The following is a 13,517-nucleotide window of genomic DNA, read 5'->3' on the forward strand; positions in this document are numbered from 1 at the left end:
GCAATAATAATTGTGCTGACTTTAAACGACAAATCAGGTATCAAATCTCATTCGGGTTGGACCGTCGAAAGCATGACTTGCCATCCTAATAAATGTTTCCGGTCTCCTTAGCGCAAGTGAAAATTTGTATTACAGATGATTGAATTCCAAGCTTCATGTTTCGTATAAGCAACCAAGTTGGCAAATTTCTTATTAGACATTTTTTATTTAAGACCTTTTATTCTTACTTCATCCAGTGTACAAAATCACATTGATTGGGAAGATATTTCTTACTCCTAAGAGTGGAAAGGCACCTTATCCCGAGTGTAATCGGGTGAATATAGCTAGTTTTAACCCAAACAGCTTCAAAGTATATAATTACCTTTTTGTTTTTCGTATATTCTATACCAAACTTGAAACTTTGCACACTTTTCTTCCCATGGCCATGGATGCAATTGTTTTCCACTCCATGCAAATTGCATCGAAAATCGCGGTTTCGAAGCATTTACGCAAGTGAGCACACCGACGTCAACCTTAAACGTCGTCTACCGATTTTGTGCAGGTTTCTCTCATCGTTCGATTCACCATTCCCCGCCCGTTGAACTCACGCTCGATCTCGTGTAGGCGAACCCTTCAACGCCAATGGGTTCATGGCTGTTTGCTAAAAGGCTTTTCATTCTATGAGTGTGGAGCGTTTGGAGAGGATGGTAATCAGTGGACCGGTGGGGGGGAATTGGGAATTGGGAACGAGGGAATTATCTTATCCTCGTTCATTCTCCCACGCATCAGTCCCGGCTGCATCTGGGAACCTACCGTGAGCATTAGCTTCCTGTGGGTTTGGCGGTTCTTCGATTCTGGCCAGTTGTATCGTAGTTGCGCTGATCGCTTTAACCGGTTCACCGGCTGCGATACAGTCCACACTCAGCCGGCTAAGCGTTCCCGATGCCCCGATCGGTTTCGGGAACACGGAAACACAGCCTCGTTTTATGCATTGCAAAATAAAATAAACCAACTGCTTCAACCAACTTGCCGGGGATGGAAGTTTTGGCAGTGGAGTCAATATCCAAGGGCGCAAAAACAGGGGGAAGAAAGCTACAGCATTAGCCTCGAGTGCGACGAGTGAGCTTTCTCAGTCGCGCTGCTTTTATGCTTCTTATCCAATGCGCGAGTTCTTGCAGCAAGCGATTGATCTTAGAGACCCGGGATGCGATGAGTAAAAGAGTGAACGTTTCGCTCGGTGAGATGGTCTGCCGAGCTCCCTAGAGGTACCAAAGCGTCAATTGTTTACCGAACATTTGTTTGTTTCATGTCTGCCCGATAGGAAGTTAGATTATTGAAATATTTCTCGAAACTTTTCAAGAATGCGTTAACTTTCAGAGTTTTCTCTCTCTCTTTATCTTGCTGGCTTAAAGGCCCTTAAGGACATGCCGTCCAATTCTGGCTTACTAGACTTTTTTTTACCATGTAGCAGGATAGTCACTCCTTGCTACTACGGGAGGACGTTCCAGATGGCATTTGATATCCGGTCCCGTCGTGTGGAACCGACGCCGTTTATCTCATCCAGGCCGCCCATTTTTCTGATTTTTTTTAGGTTTTCTGAGGTGGAGGGGTGGGATTTAGATAGAAAGAACAGAAATAGATCATAAATTGATCAATATAGGGATTTCCCCAATTGATCGTTTCCGATCTACTATCAAGTTCGTCTAATTTATAGCTTCCCACCGATAAGAAACCAGCATCTTTCACTGATTCCAATACTAATTCACGTATTGCCAGCAACACTAGCAATCGGGCCCACACGCTTCGAAAAGAAAATCACACAACAATCGACACAATCGAACGCTCGGAGCGAACCGGCCCCACCGTTTCGAGTCCGTGACCACGAAGAGCGCAAGAGCGCGTTTGCCGCGTCCAAAGCCGTGCTCGGTCGTCGAACGCTTGTCGCTGCGGCTGGCTGCATGCAACTCGCGTCTCTTCTTTTGGTCGAGAAACCGTAAGACAAGAGTCCGGTACACCTGGATCGCCCTTTCCTTTCTGTCCCCGCGTCCACACGGCACGGGGGGGGGGGGGGATTTGTTTTTTGCTTCTTTCAAGCAAGCTTTGGCTCTTTTCTTTATGCGCGCAAGTGCGCACTCGCGTAGCGCGAGAAGAATCGCTCGCGTGAAGCTTAACCGGCCCGGGGCAGCTTCAGTATCGCGTTGGCGTGCAACCCGAACGGACGTGAAATCGTAGACGTCAGGTCAGGTTGTGGCGTGTTTGTGATCGTGCGTAAACCATCCCTTGTTTTGTGCGTGCGTGTGTTTTTGTGTGCCGCATTAAATGCAGCGTTTATGCGCCAAAAAGAAAATCATATCAAAGTGTACGCGGCGTCCACGACAAAAGATAAAAAACACAAAAGTTTGTCTCATCTTCTCATCTCCCATTCGAGACGGTCTATTATCTAGCCTGTGACGTTCACCTTCCTGGCAAGCGTGTGCTTGCAAAGGACCACAGGACGTTCTGGAATTCTATTGCACCGATTTCATCTGGGTTCGCTTGCATATCGGAGCGCCGAATCAGGCACAACCTGAAGGCCCCCGCAAACAGGCAACTGTAGTCGTGGAGAGCGTGCCGATTCGCGAATCACTCGAGGGCAAGTAACAGTTCTTTCACCTGAGACAACCCTTCCCCCGGGGCGGGGAAAGGAAAGGAAACAAAATAGAAAAAAAACGGAATCCAGCACAAGCTGGCTGCATATTCATTATTTCCTTCTCGCAACGGTGAAGCACACCGTTAAATAGAGCAAACATTAAATCCGACGAAGCCAAACGGTCCGCCGGTCTGATCTTGCGCCTCGAAATACTTTACGCCAGTGCTCAGAATTTCGCTTTAGCAACAGCTGGTCTTCGTTTGGTGGAGGGTGGTTTTTGGATCAGCAAAGTGTCACCAGCGCTGTCAACGAGTGACGAAGTCCCTGGCGCCAAAGTATCTGGAGCAAAGGTGACGGAAACCGCCGAAAACAAGCTGTCAGTGACTCGACACAAATCGCTGCCCACCGCGAGCAGATCAAGGCTTTCGGACGAAAGTTCACCGAGCTAACGACGGGCAGTAGAAGTGTTAACCCGCTTAAAGACCGCACGCCATCTGTCATCCTAAATCGACCGCGGGAGTTGTTGAACGAGTGTGCTCAAGAGATCGAGAGTTGTACAATTAAAGGAATATCTGTTGATCGTACCTTGCACCACGATCGCAGTGCAACCATCGTGCCGTGGGCTAGCTTTACTTTGTGTGCGTGTGTGTGTGTGCTGTGTTTGCCCATGTTGAAAAAGTGTTGTCCCTCTTCTGAAATGGGACTGAGTGGTGATCAGCAAGTGAGTCGATAAATCAAAATAAGCGAAACGAAATATTCATTAGAAGAACTCAGAATCGAGCTTTTGGGAGGAAAAAAATACATCTTGTAAACTCGAGCTGAAATTAAATTTGCTTCAATCGGAGGAGAATACGTATTTTACTTCAAGAAAGCGGAAAAAGCCTCCCTCTGTGTGTTTGTGTGAGTATTATTGTGTGATGCGTGTATCGTTCCGTGACCGTAAGCCCAAATTTTGAGGGTGGAAAATTTCGTTTCCACATTAAGCAAAAAAAAATAAACCCAGATATCCCGGAAACCTTCCACCCAACGCTACACTCGCTCGTTCAGCAGCCCCGGGAAATAGTATTGACCGTAATAAACGAACCGCGAGAAAAAAAGCAACACACGGAACCACTTTGATTCGTCGCTTGCCGCCAACGGTGGTGCGTCATCCGGGAGCGTAAATTTGCCCGAACGCCCGATAAAAAGGTAAATATTTGCCTATAGGTTTTGAAATATAAAACTCTCCAGCTAGATCCTTACGTTACCGCTTTTAACCGGTAGCACCGGTACAGCACCCTGCGGGAAAAACGGGGAGCGGACGCGCACCGGAGCGTGGTAAATTCTTAAGCCCTCCCTCGCCCCCAAACCTTTTGCGAGAGGGCAAGATTTGACGTTGGTGGTGGGACGCACCACAATCTTCTCGCCTTTTTGCAAACCGATCGATCCAGTTGCCAGTGGGAGTTTGTGGCCAAATCGGGAAACTTGGCCCAGCGCACAAAACGGAAAGGGTTGCCCACAGCCTAGATATCTAGAGCTCCACACCCGGTGTAGGTTTGGTGGTATGTTATTTTTTTTCTTCTTTCGTTTGTTCCTGTTCAGCCGGACTGCTTCGTAATTAATGATTCCCAAACGTGCCACAAGCAAAGGGTGGGGGGGCGAAAAAAAGACCAGAATTTGTGTCACATCATTGTCGCGTAAGACGTGGTTTTCTAACATCTGTCATATGTTGCATGTTTTCCGATACAGTGTGACAATGTTTTTGTTACGTGGTCGTAAAGTAAATAGATCTTTACCGGAAAGCTGCTACTGTTGTCCCGTACTCGAACCATGTATGTCTCAAAGGGTTCCCAATCATATTTGGTTCGAATGTCTCACATTGTTCTCCCCGGGAATGTTGGTTTTTTTTTAGTTTTTTTTTTTTAAAGAAGATCAACATGTGCGCACTTACCCAAAAACACCCCATCCGCGTTCCTTTCGTACTAAGATTGGGTGTGTATTTTACCTGTTTTGCTTATACAGCTCCCGTAAATTGTTTTCAAAATAGAAACCAAATCAATGTGTGTGTGTCTGTTTTCTTTGATGGCGACATTGCTTCTGCCACATGGGTAGACACATGTGTGCCTGGTCTACACGATCGCTTTACCTCACGTAATACGCGCGTTTGTAAAAACAATTTCTTACATGCGCAGCTTTGAAATGCTGTTTTGTATCAAACGGGTGTCTCCCCCGTTTAATCCATCGTCCACCATTTGGACCGTCACCAAATAAGGAGCGTATCAATTATGACACACCTGAAGAAGCACTCAATCCACCGGGTACGGTGAGTTGAAATATTAACCATTCGTTCCGTTTATACCGAGCGATTGAATTCTTAAGCAGTTTCTTAGTAAAAGTAGCTAGAAATGTCCATATTGGTAGAATAAAATTAGCACCAGCAAAGCGATAGAAAACTGACCGTGATTAATAGTGATCGATTAATCAACAAGCGCACGATCGAGTGTGTTAAACGGCTAACCACAAGCTACAAGCAAGTGGAATTTCTTAATGGACCAAACGGACACGGACACACACATATAGCTGGCAAATCTTTGCTGCTTTTCCTCTGTAACATCAATGGCAAGATTTATGTGAACAGATGAGTGTGATTAATAAAAGAAAAGAATAAGTGATAAACATCTCGGGAAAAAGGACGCGTATTTAATTATAACCATAAAGCAGCCGAAGACAAAAATGTGTCCCCTTGGCTCGGTGTGGCTTATTAGCATATGGGGCCGGCGCATCGTGAAAGAGACGGGCATCATCGCTCACCAGCTGACCCAGTTCTACGAGCAAATAAATCACCCAACTGGCCCCCATTTCCCGTTTCATTTTCATTGCTCTCTGTAGCGCCGCCGACGGTTTCCCTTTTTTTGCCCGATGGAAATTAGGTCACGTTAATAAATATCGGCGCATTGATGATTAAATAGAAGCCGAAAGTGAAATCTCGTTCGATCGAAACAACAGACCGTGGCATAAAATTGCACCCGAGTTTAATGGGCACGGTTTACATGGTTAAAAGAGTGCCGTCGAGCTTCTTTTTTGTTGTTGTTGCTTGTGCTCTGCTTCTCACCGGAGTTGTAAGTCTGGCTGGCCGAGATCACATAACACGCTTTGTTTGAGTGTTTGTCAGCATCAATATCGATGGGCAGGAAATGACTAATTCCGCCGGTGCGCCGAGGTTTGTTTACGCAAAAAGTTTTGCTTCTTCTCGTTTTTTTGGTTGTTGCTTACTCAAAGTGGGCGTGTGCGTCAGGCAACGGTTTAGCTTTTGTTGCTGAAATTGTGTCACCAAGCAATTGGATGCTTTTTTGATGTTTTGCTTTTCTTCGCTCAGTAATGATTTGAACCGTCTTGGTGAAAAAAGCATTGCACCAGTGCCAAAAGGTTCCACAGCGCGCGCACACCTCATCGATCAATTTTTGAAATAGCCGGTGGCTCTAACCGGTCGACGCGTCAATGCCATATTTGTGCATGATATGGGCAGATGAAATGTGAGTCTTGCCGGAACGATAGAGCCTGGTTTCGTCGATACGATGTGGTGATTGTAAGCTCAGCGTGAAGCATAAAGTTTAATGTATCAGCTTACACACCGGTTCATCGTTAGGTTTTTGGATTCTTATTGTCCTTGAACTTCAGTTAGCCGGCTGTAGAAACATTTCCCATCCCAACCGGACGAGTATACGGTTAGAATCCGTACGAAGGGATTAGTTTGCATTTTTTTGTTCGTTTTCGTCCATACCATTCTTTTTCACCTTCGAATGGCATGTGCAAGCTTAAAAGCTTCACGTGATGTTCCTTAGCCGATTATTAGCGCCCACTTAAGCTGACCCACCAAATATGGCACATTTTATCAACCGTCAATCGTGTGGATGAAATGCAAAACCCTCCCCACCAAAAACCTCTCTCCCGGCCCGCGGCCGAGGTTAATGATTTATAGATGTTGCCGCTGGTTGATAAAAACCAAAAGCATGTCTTCATTAGCCGTCGTGCAATCGATTCGCCCAAACGTTCGAAATCGAGTGGTGCTTTTGCTGGCTACACGCTTATCATTCCCGTCGACAGCTGCATCCTGTTCGTTTGTTGCGCAAAAAAGGATCGCGACCGATGCGATCGTGCGCGCAACGCAAAACAAAAGACTCACTTGAAAAGCGACGAACCTCGCTTATTTGCTTCTTTGCTGTTTGTTCTTTCGCCGTGCAACTTGGCAAAGTTCAAAATGTCAGCAGTGGACGTTTTTTGGGGAGATTTTTCTTCTTCCACTGTGCGCTTTGGTTCGTTTCGAATGGTTGTGCAAACGGTTCAGCACACTTTAACCGGTATCCTTGACGTTTTGAACCTTTCGAGTTTTTTTTTTGCTGTGGCTTGTGTGAAGTTCGATTTACTGACAAGGACCAGATTGGCTTTGTTGGAGATAGAGGTTGTCACGCGATTAATATTATTGCTATCTAAATATAAGCCACGTGCCTCCTTTTCTCTTTGTAAAACTGCATCTCACAATTGACTTAAAAAAAACAACGAAATCCGTTTACAGCGTGTGATTTATTTTTGGAATTATCTAACAAATTGATCACGTCGCTGTTCTAAACCTCACCCACATCGTACAGAGGGAGTTTCATAGTATCGAAATTTAAATTTGGTACACTACCTCTCAACTCAACCGAACCGGATCGCATGATGGTGAAACGTTGCAAACGAGCTGCATGCATCCACTTTCGATTATTATTCACACTCTCGAACCGCTAGTTTCTTTCCCTTTTGTACGCCCCGTTTTCGGACGCCCGAATGATTCCTCGAATTATTCCTGCACTTGCGATCATTATCATACCGTGGCGAATCGTCTGGTACCGATCGTTTCACCATGTCTTGCGTGGTGTTACGTTTCTGGTTCCGTTTGGTCGGATCGGCTTTAATTGAGCTTGAAAATGATCGACGCGATGCAGCCCGGCGATCGCACCCGGTGCACCGCTGCACGAAGTTGACGTGAAATTGGAGCTTTCACGAAATGGCAAGCACCGACAGCATTCTAAACGGTTTGCTGCTGTCTGGTTTGTAGTGCAGAGGAAAGAAGGCATTTCAATTGAACGGTACCGCCGTAACTTCCGTTCGTGGCGTAAGCTCACTACTACTGTCGATGAAAGGTTGAAAAAGGGGGAAGCTTTCTTAGAAATGGAGCTGGCGCCATGCTTTTTTTTCTTTCTTTTAGTATCGGTTCTTTTAGTAACGATATTAAGTTACACGCTGCATTAAAATCCCGTGTCCCATTGCTGTCAACTGTGAATATTCAGGTTTTCATGATTGATCCATTCCGTGTCTCAGCTTGAGTTCCTTCCCTTTCGGTTCGCCTTTTTGTTTCTCGATACAAATGTACAAAACAAACGGAAATGTAAATCGGTTTTTCGAATTCACCTTCAGCGAGCGATGAAACATGATGAACGACGATCATTGACGAGATGATCGACCTTCATTGTTGCCTATCCCTCTGCCTGCCCGTCCGTCCCGTTTTTTAAACGATAGATCGGCTTGTCGGAAATGTCGACTCAACCGACCCGAGCACCACCACCCAGCCAACCAAAAAACGTACCGACAAACTGTTCGGATCCCATTTTAGAAGCCCACCCGGGCTAATATTTCGGCTGTGACAATCAATCAACGGTTTTTGGATCGTGCTCGCTCGTGATTAGCCATATTTAGCAGCTTGTTGGTACGCGGTCACCCCGGTACCGTGTAGTCTTCAGCCGTATTTTGCGACGGGGCCGGGTTTGTCGATCATGTCGTCCGTATGAGTAGCACTTTACATTACTCACTTGCTCACGCACGAAACTAGTCTTCAGTTATGGTTGGGATTGCCAGTGAGGATCAAGCTGCTCAAGATGACTCAGACGGTGTAGCGTTTGTTCGTTGAAATGATTGTACCGCTGCTCAGAAGGTTCGATTGGCCATTCAAGACGGTGACGCAGCACCGAATGGTCCTTGAGTTAATCTGAAGAGAAATTTCTGTCAAGGCTTTCACTTACATTCTGACGATGGGTTTGTTTAATTGGAATTACCTTGGGAAATAAATTAAATCATCGTTATATTTTGTGCACTGAAAGGTCATCGTGATCTTATATCGCAAAAAGCAAAAATAAAAAAAAAAACACAAATCTTTGGCAGAGATTTGTGTGTTCTGCTTTAGTTTTCAAATGTCGACCAAAAAATTGTCCCCCGAACCAGTATTAATACGCGTGGTGGTTTGGCAACTTCGCTATCAATTAACACCTTTTGCGGTTTTTGAATATATATGCAAATTTGGCACACCGTATCAAACGAGCAAACCAGAACACGCTTGTTTGTATTTTTGTGTTGCGAATTTTCCTAAATATCAAGATATCGATTGCCCGTCTCGTGGTTTGATGACTGCTTCGAATGTTTGGGTGTAAGAATTAATCGAGTTTGTGTCAAAATTCGCATTAAAATACATCAATTTATAAAAATTACTAAATTTCCCCAAAAAAAAAACTTAGGCTATGGAATTAGGAAATTTTCAAATTTTTAGATTTTTTTCATATTTTTTATTATTTTTGATTTTTTTTTTTATGTAAAACATTACTTGAGTGAAAAGAAACACATTGCAACCAATTGGCATTAAAATAAATCAATTTATTTTTTTTTTGCAAAATTTCCCAAAAAAAACGTAAGGGGTACCCCTTATGAAATTTTCGAGTTGAAAATTTTTTTAAAATTTTTTTCTGATTTTTTATTCTTTTTTGTGTTTAAAGCATTATTTGAGTGAAAAGAAACCTATTGCAACAAATTCGCATTAAAATATATCACATTTATAAATTTTGCTAAATTGCTGAAAAATGAAGAAAATTTTACAATTTCTCAATCAGGGTATGGAACTTGGTTCCTCGAATAACTTCTGGCACAGACAACTGAGGGCACGGCCGTCCAAGAAGAAAATGTAGCCATTGATGCCATCTATTGACCACAAGTTAAAGATTGGCGATCCGTTGGATACCGACAGAGTTATAGGCAAAACTTGGTGCAAAAATGAGCCTTAGTCAATTTTCGTTTTTTTGATTATTTTAATTTTTTTATTATTTTTCACTCTTTTTTTTATTTTAAACATTACTTGAGTGAAAAGAAACACATTGCAACCAATTGGCATTAAAATAAATCAATTTAATTTTTTTTGCAAAATTTCCCAAAAAAATGGCAAGGGGTACCCCTTATGAAATTTTCGAGTGTAAATTTTTTTTCCGATTTTTTATTCTTTTTTGTGTTTAAAGCATTATTTGAGTGAAATGAAACTTATTGCAACAAATTCGCATTAAAATATATCATATTTATAAATTTTGCTAAATTGCTGAAAAATTATAAAAATTTGACATTTTCTCAAACATAAAAAATAAAAAGGCACTCGATTTTTTTAAACTTTACATTATTTAATGACACCCAACCGATCTAATTTTTGAATTTGTATTTGTTACCTTGTTATTGCCAGCAAAATCGAGCTATCCCGGCCGTCATTACAGAAAACTGTCATGGCGTCAAGTCGCGTTTCGAATAGCGATTTTTCGCTGAAAATACACGTATAGCGACTTTTCGCATTTTTTTTTATTTGGAGTTTGGCAAAAATTTTCTGAATTGCGTTTGCAAACGCGACAATTGCTAAGCGTTTAGTGACGAGGTCAGAAAATACAAAAAAATAACTGTCTTTTAAAGAAATTCTACCAGAGGGCGCCACAATAACTGAAGAATTTATAGTAGTGCTTTTAAAATTGCAAAACAAATGAAAAATGTCTGTTGTATTTATCTATTTTATTTTATTTTCATGTCACCTTGAGCTTAAAGATAAGTAAAATGATCTTATTTTACTAAATTTACTTTGATTTGTATTATCCATCATCGCCGTTAAGTAGTATTGCGTGTATTTCACTATTCTGTTTGATTGTATCCAGTGTCTTCGCATATGAACACATCATTAACGAGATCGTGCGCATCAGCAATCAACTTATACTTACTGAAAGCAGCACAAGATTTAAGCCGCTGAAGGCTAGCCGTCGTCTCGTACGGGATTATCTGCAGTATGAGGTTGAACATCTCGTCCGTCAATCGGGACAGGGTCTCGAGAAGTTCTCCGAGCTAGAACCACGTGAATCAGCAAGAAGCGTTACAAAGCGTTACGTTTCGTTACGTTTAACGTTACGTGTTCATCAGATAACACTTACCGTATCAACGCAAGGATCACAATCGACTGGGCACGGTTGAATTTCGGCACAGGTGTTAAGGTTCTCGTAAAGTTCAAGAAAATTGAACATCACCATGCTGACGATGTTCGAGATGAGACGATGCGTTGCGTAAAGTCGATTCAATTCCAGCTCGTAGCACTCCCCAATGTCGTAGAAGTTGTGTATGGCTAAATCTATCACCCTGTGTGAGTATTTCTTGAAACAATAGGTAGCATATGGTCCACTGGCAATGAGCACCTGGACGACAGCTTGCATCGCGGGACAGATACGTTCACCATACACCGTTACCAAATCATCGTCGAACGTTTTCGATTGTCGCACGTACTCCGTGATCGCTACGTCCAACACTAACGTTTTCTCGTCGATTGCATCCATCGACAGAGCATCGTTAAACGATTCTATTGCAGTCGCCAGCCCATTCTGATACTTATAAGAGAGTTGCAATGTTGGCAGTACATCGCTGATCAGCGTTAACTCTTCGCTGAAGGATGAACCGAGCGTTTCTATCACACCGTTCGTGTCCTGCTTGAGTTTTCGTATATTCCCGTTAAAGTTCACCACCTCTTGATGTGCCTGCAGTAGAGTCGATTCAATGTCACTCTTTGCAGCAATAATGTACGTATCGGATCTATCCAGCTGGGCTAAGGGTTCGTGTACGGAGAAGATGAGTGGTGAGATAGCACCGGGTATGAGAACGATCGTGTTTAGCAGTGAGTTGATCATATGGGGAGTAACAAATTTACGAGCAAACGCTTGATCGACAGACTCCTCATCGCCACCGGACTGGAATTGAGCCTGTTCCGCTGCACTCTGAAGAGTTTCCAGAATTTCGTCCAGAGTTGTTAACGTTACGCTGATGTAGCTAAAGCTATCCGTCAGCCGATCAGTGATAAACGGCTGGTCGCGAAATTGTAACGTTAGGAACTCCTGTGTCAAGTCGTTGCTGATGACAGTTTGCAGGTCTGCAATGGCGGAAATGGTTGACTCAAACGGTGGAGTCACTATCCCTGAATCGTCGTCCGCTAAGAGGGACAGCTTGTCGGTCACTGCAATTCCAGCCGCGGTAAACTTCTCAGCAACAGAGTAGTATGCTTCCTCCATGTCGTAGAGTAACTGGTACTGTGACCCGAGCAGAATCCTGTACTCACTGATAGTGCCTATGACGAAAGATGCACCACCGCTTGTGTCGATTGCTATTGAACTTCCCGCAACATCCCCGTTCAGACCAAAGTCTGGACGTCCGGTAACGTTCTGTAAAGCAGAAAGTGATGGTAGAGAAGATGCCTTTCACGGTGACTTTTCAAGGAAATTTGTCTACCTGCAAAACCCATAGGAATGTAACCACCAGCGCGATACTACTTGCCATCGTTGGTTACGGCTGCTGGTTCTTTGTCACTCGTAAAGCCCAACCAGAAATGGAACTCCACCAACGTGTCGATGTGATGCAACTAAATTCGCAAGCACTCGGACGTGTGATGGAAACTTGGGCGCGCTCGTCTCTGGTTGTGCCTATCAGCTGTGCATACATTCGCACTCTAACCTCAGCCTAAATTTTTTTCTAGATGCAAAGCTGGTTTAGCTGGGTGGTATTTCGCACAGGAAGGTTAATCGGGCAGAAACAGATTGTTGTTGAAATTTCCCATTATTTGAATAGAGATTGTGCAAAATTTCGTCAAAACAACAGCAAAAAAAATTCATATCACCTTTATCATTTTTATTGAAATATTAGCATCAACATCAGTACAAAGTCATATCCGTCGCAGTATTGTCAACACATTGAGGTACTTTTTGAAGAGATAAAGTTTATTCTTGCTATTTCTGTGTGCCATAGGAAGATTTTAAAACAAGAAACAAGTATAATTCTTCTCTAGAAAGTTATCCAACTGTTTTCTTTATAACGTACATAACTGTTGGAACTCCAGCACCAATCTCCTCTAATGCGGCGAGCACCCGGGTTGTCAATGTGACGGAAATGAATCTTCTCACGAGGGCTGGCGTTACAGGTCCACTTCCAGCTGCTGTCTGCACCTGTTCGAGTGCAGCCTGCAAATCGGCAAGAGCCGTTGATAATTTCTGCAGCGCTAAGGTAATACTCTGGAACCCATCCTTAAACTGTCTGCTTAGCGAAGGACCAAGCCTGTTGGTGAGTGTGTTTAGCTCCACACTCAAGCCACCGTTGAGCAGTTGGTTGAGTGCTGCCACCGCTTGATTGACACGTGCAAATACATTCACTATAGGGCCGATATCATCATTCGCCAATGTCACGATCGTATCCATCATAGCCGTACCCGAATTGGCTAGCTTCGTAGCGATCGAGGTGAAAAGGTTGGCAACGAGAATGAGCAGCTCGTAACCGGACCGGATGGTGATGGTAAAGTTGTCCAGCTCATCGAACGCACTGCGCAGCGCGGTAGCACGTTCGACCACCTTCACACTGTTCGGTACATCCTGTGCGATCCCGAAGTCGGCTCGTGGCAAACCAAAAGCAACGGACTGTAAAGAATGTAGAATATGGATAAGGAAAGCATTTACAATTAATAGCTACAAATTAAATGCTAACCTGCAGCGTTACAATAATTGTAAATAGAACGCAAATTTTCATGTTGTAAAACGATTTCCACCGATTTCACTGACAATATTCCGGAAAATAAGCA

At 43.6% G+C, this 13,517-nt stretch overlaps 3 protein-coding genes across 5 annotated transcripts in view; 1 reads left to right on the forward strand and 2 right to left on the reverse strand.

Moving 5' to 3' along the window:
• The window catches only part of LOC125762142 (serine-rich adhesin for platelets), a 54,238-nt gene that overhangs the window by 17,818 nt on the left and 22,903 nt on the right, over nucleotides 1–13,517 (forward strand). For 2 of the 3 annotated variants that reach the window (XM_049423951.1, XM_049423956.1), the window contains exon 1: nucleotides 2,703–3,796. The exons of the other annotated variant lie outside the window; for it this stretch is intronic. The gene's annotated coding sequence lies outside the window, so the exon portion shown is untranslated. Of the gene's footprint in view, nucleotides 1–2,702; nucleotides 3,797–13,517 lie in introns of those variants that run through there. 3 annotated transcript variants of the gene reach the window in all.
• LOC125762174 (uncharacterized) lies at nucleotides 7,849–12,274 on the reverse strand. The gene is made up of 4 exons (XM_049424013.1): nucleotides 12,182–12,274; nucleotides 10,843–12,114; nucleotides 9,923–10,756; nucleotides 7,849–9,409 (listed from the first exon to the last, which is right to left on the reverse strand). Exons 1-3 carry the CDS (start codon nucleotides 12,227–12,229, stop codon nucleotides 10,550–10,552), a joined length of 1,527 nt encoding a protein of 508 aa, XP_049279970.1. The 5' UTR covers nucleotides 12,230–12,274; the 3' UTR covers nucleotides 7,849–9,409; nucleotides 9,923–10,549.
• LOC125762199 (uncharacterized) lies at nucleotides 12,731–13,511 on the reverse strand. The gene is made up of 2 exons (XM_049424048.1): nucleotides 13,424–13,511; nucleotides 12,731–13,356 (listed from the first exon to the last, which is right to left on the reverse strand). Exons 1-2 carry the CDS (start codon nucleotides 13,463–13,465, stop codon nucleotides 12,739–12,741), a joined length of 660 nt encoding a protein of 219 aa, XP_049280005.1. The 5' UTR covers nucleotides 13,466–13,511; the 3' UTR covers nucleotides 12,731–12,738.

The sequence above is a fragment of the Anopheles funestus genome, chromosome 2RL, assembly GCF_943734845.2.
Source record: "Anopheles funestus chromosome 2RL, idAnoFuneDA-416_04, whole genome shotgun sequence".
Taxonomy (NCBI): Eukaryota; Metazoa; Arthropoda; class Insecta; order Diptera; family Culicidae; genus Anopheles; species Anopheles funestus.

What these genes read in the sequence shown, in the direction of transcription:
- LOC125762174 (XM_049424013.1), bottom strand. Translation starts at nt 12,229, where the DNA reads ATGGCAAGTAGTATCGCGCTGGTGGTTACATTCCTATGGGTTTTGCAG. An exon ending in CATTCCTATGGGTTTTGCAG is followed by an intron (nt 12,115 to 12,181) that starts GTAGACAAATTT and finishes TCTGCTTTACAG; the next exon opens with AACGTTACCGGACGTCCAGA. An exon ending in GTGATCCTTGCGTTGATACG is followed by an intron (nt 10,757 to 10,842) that starts GTAAGTGTTATC and finishes ACGTGGTTCTAG; the next exon opens with CTCGGAGAACTTCTCGAGAC.
- LOC125762199 (XM_049424048.1), bottom strand. Translation starts at nt 13,465, where the DNA reads ATGAAAATTTGCGTTCTATTTACAATTATTGTAACGCTGCAG. An exon ending in CAATTATTGTAACGCTGCAG is followed by an intron (nt 13,357 to 13,423) that starts GTTAGCATTTAA and finishes CATTCTTTACAG; the next exon opens with TCCGTTGCTTTTGGTTTGCC.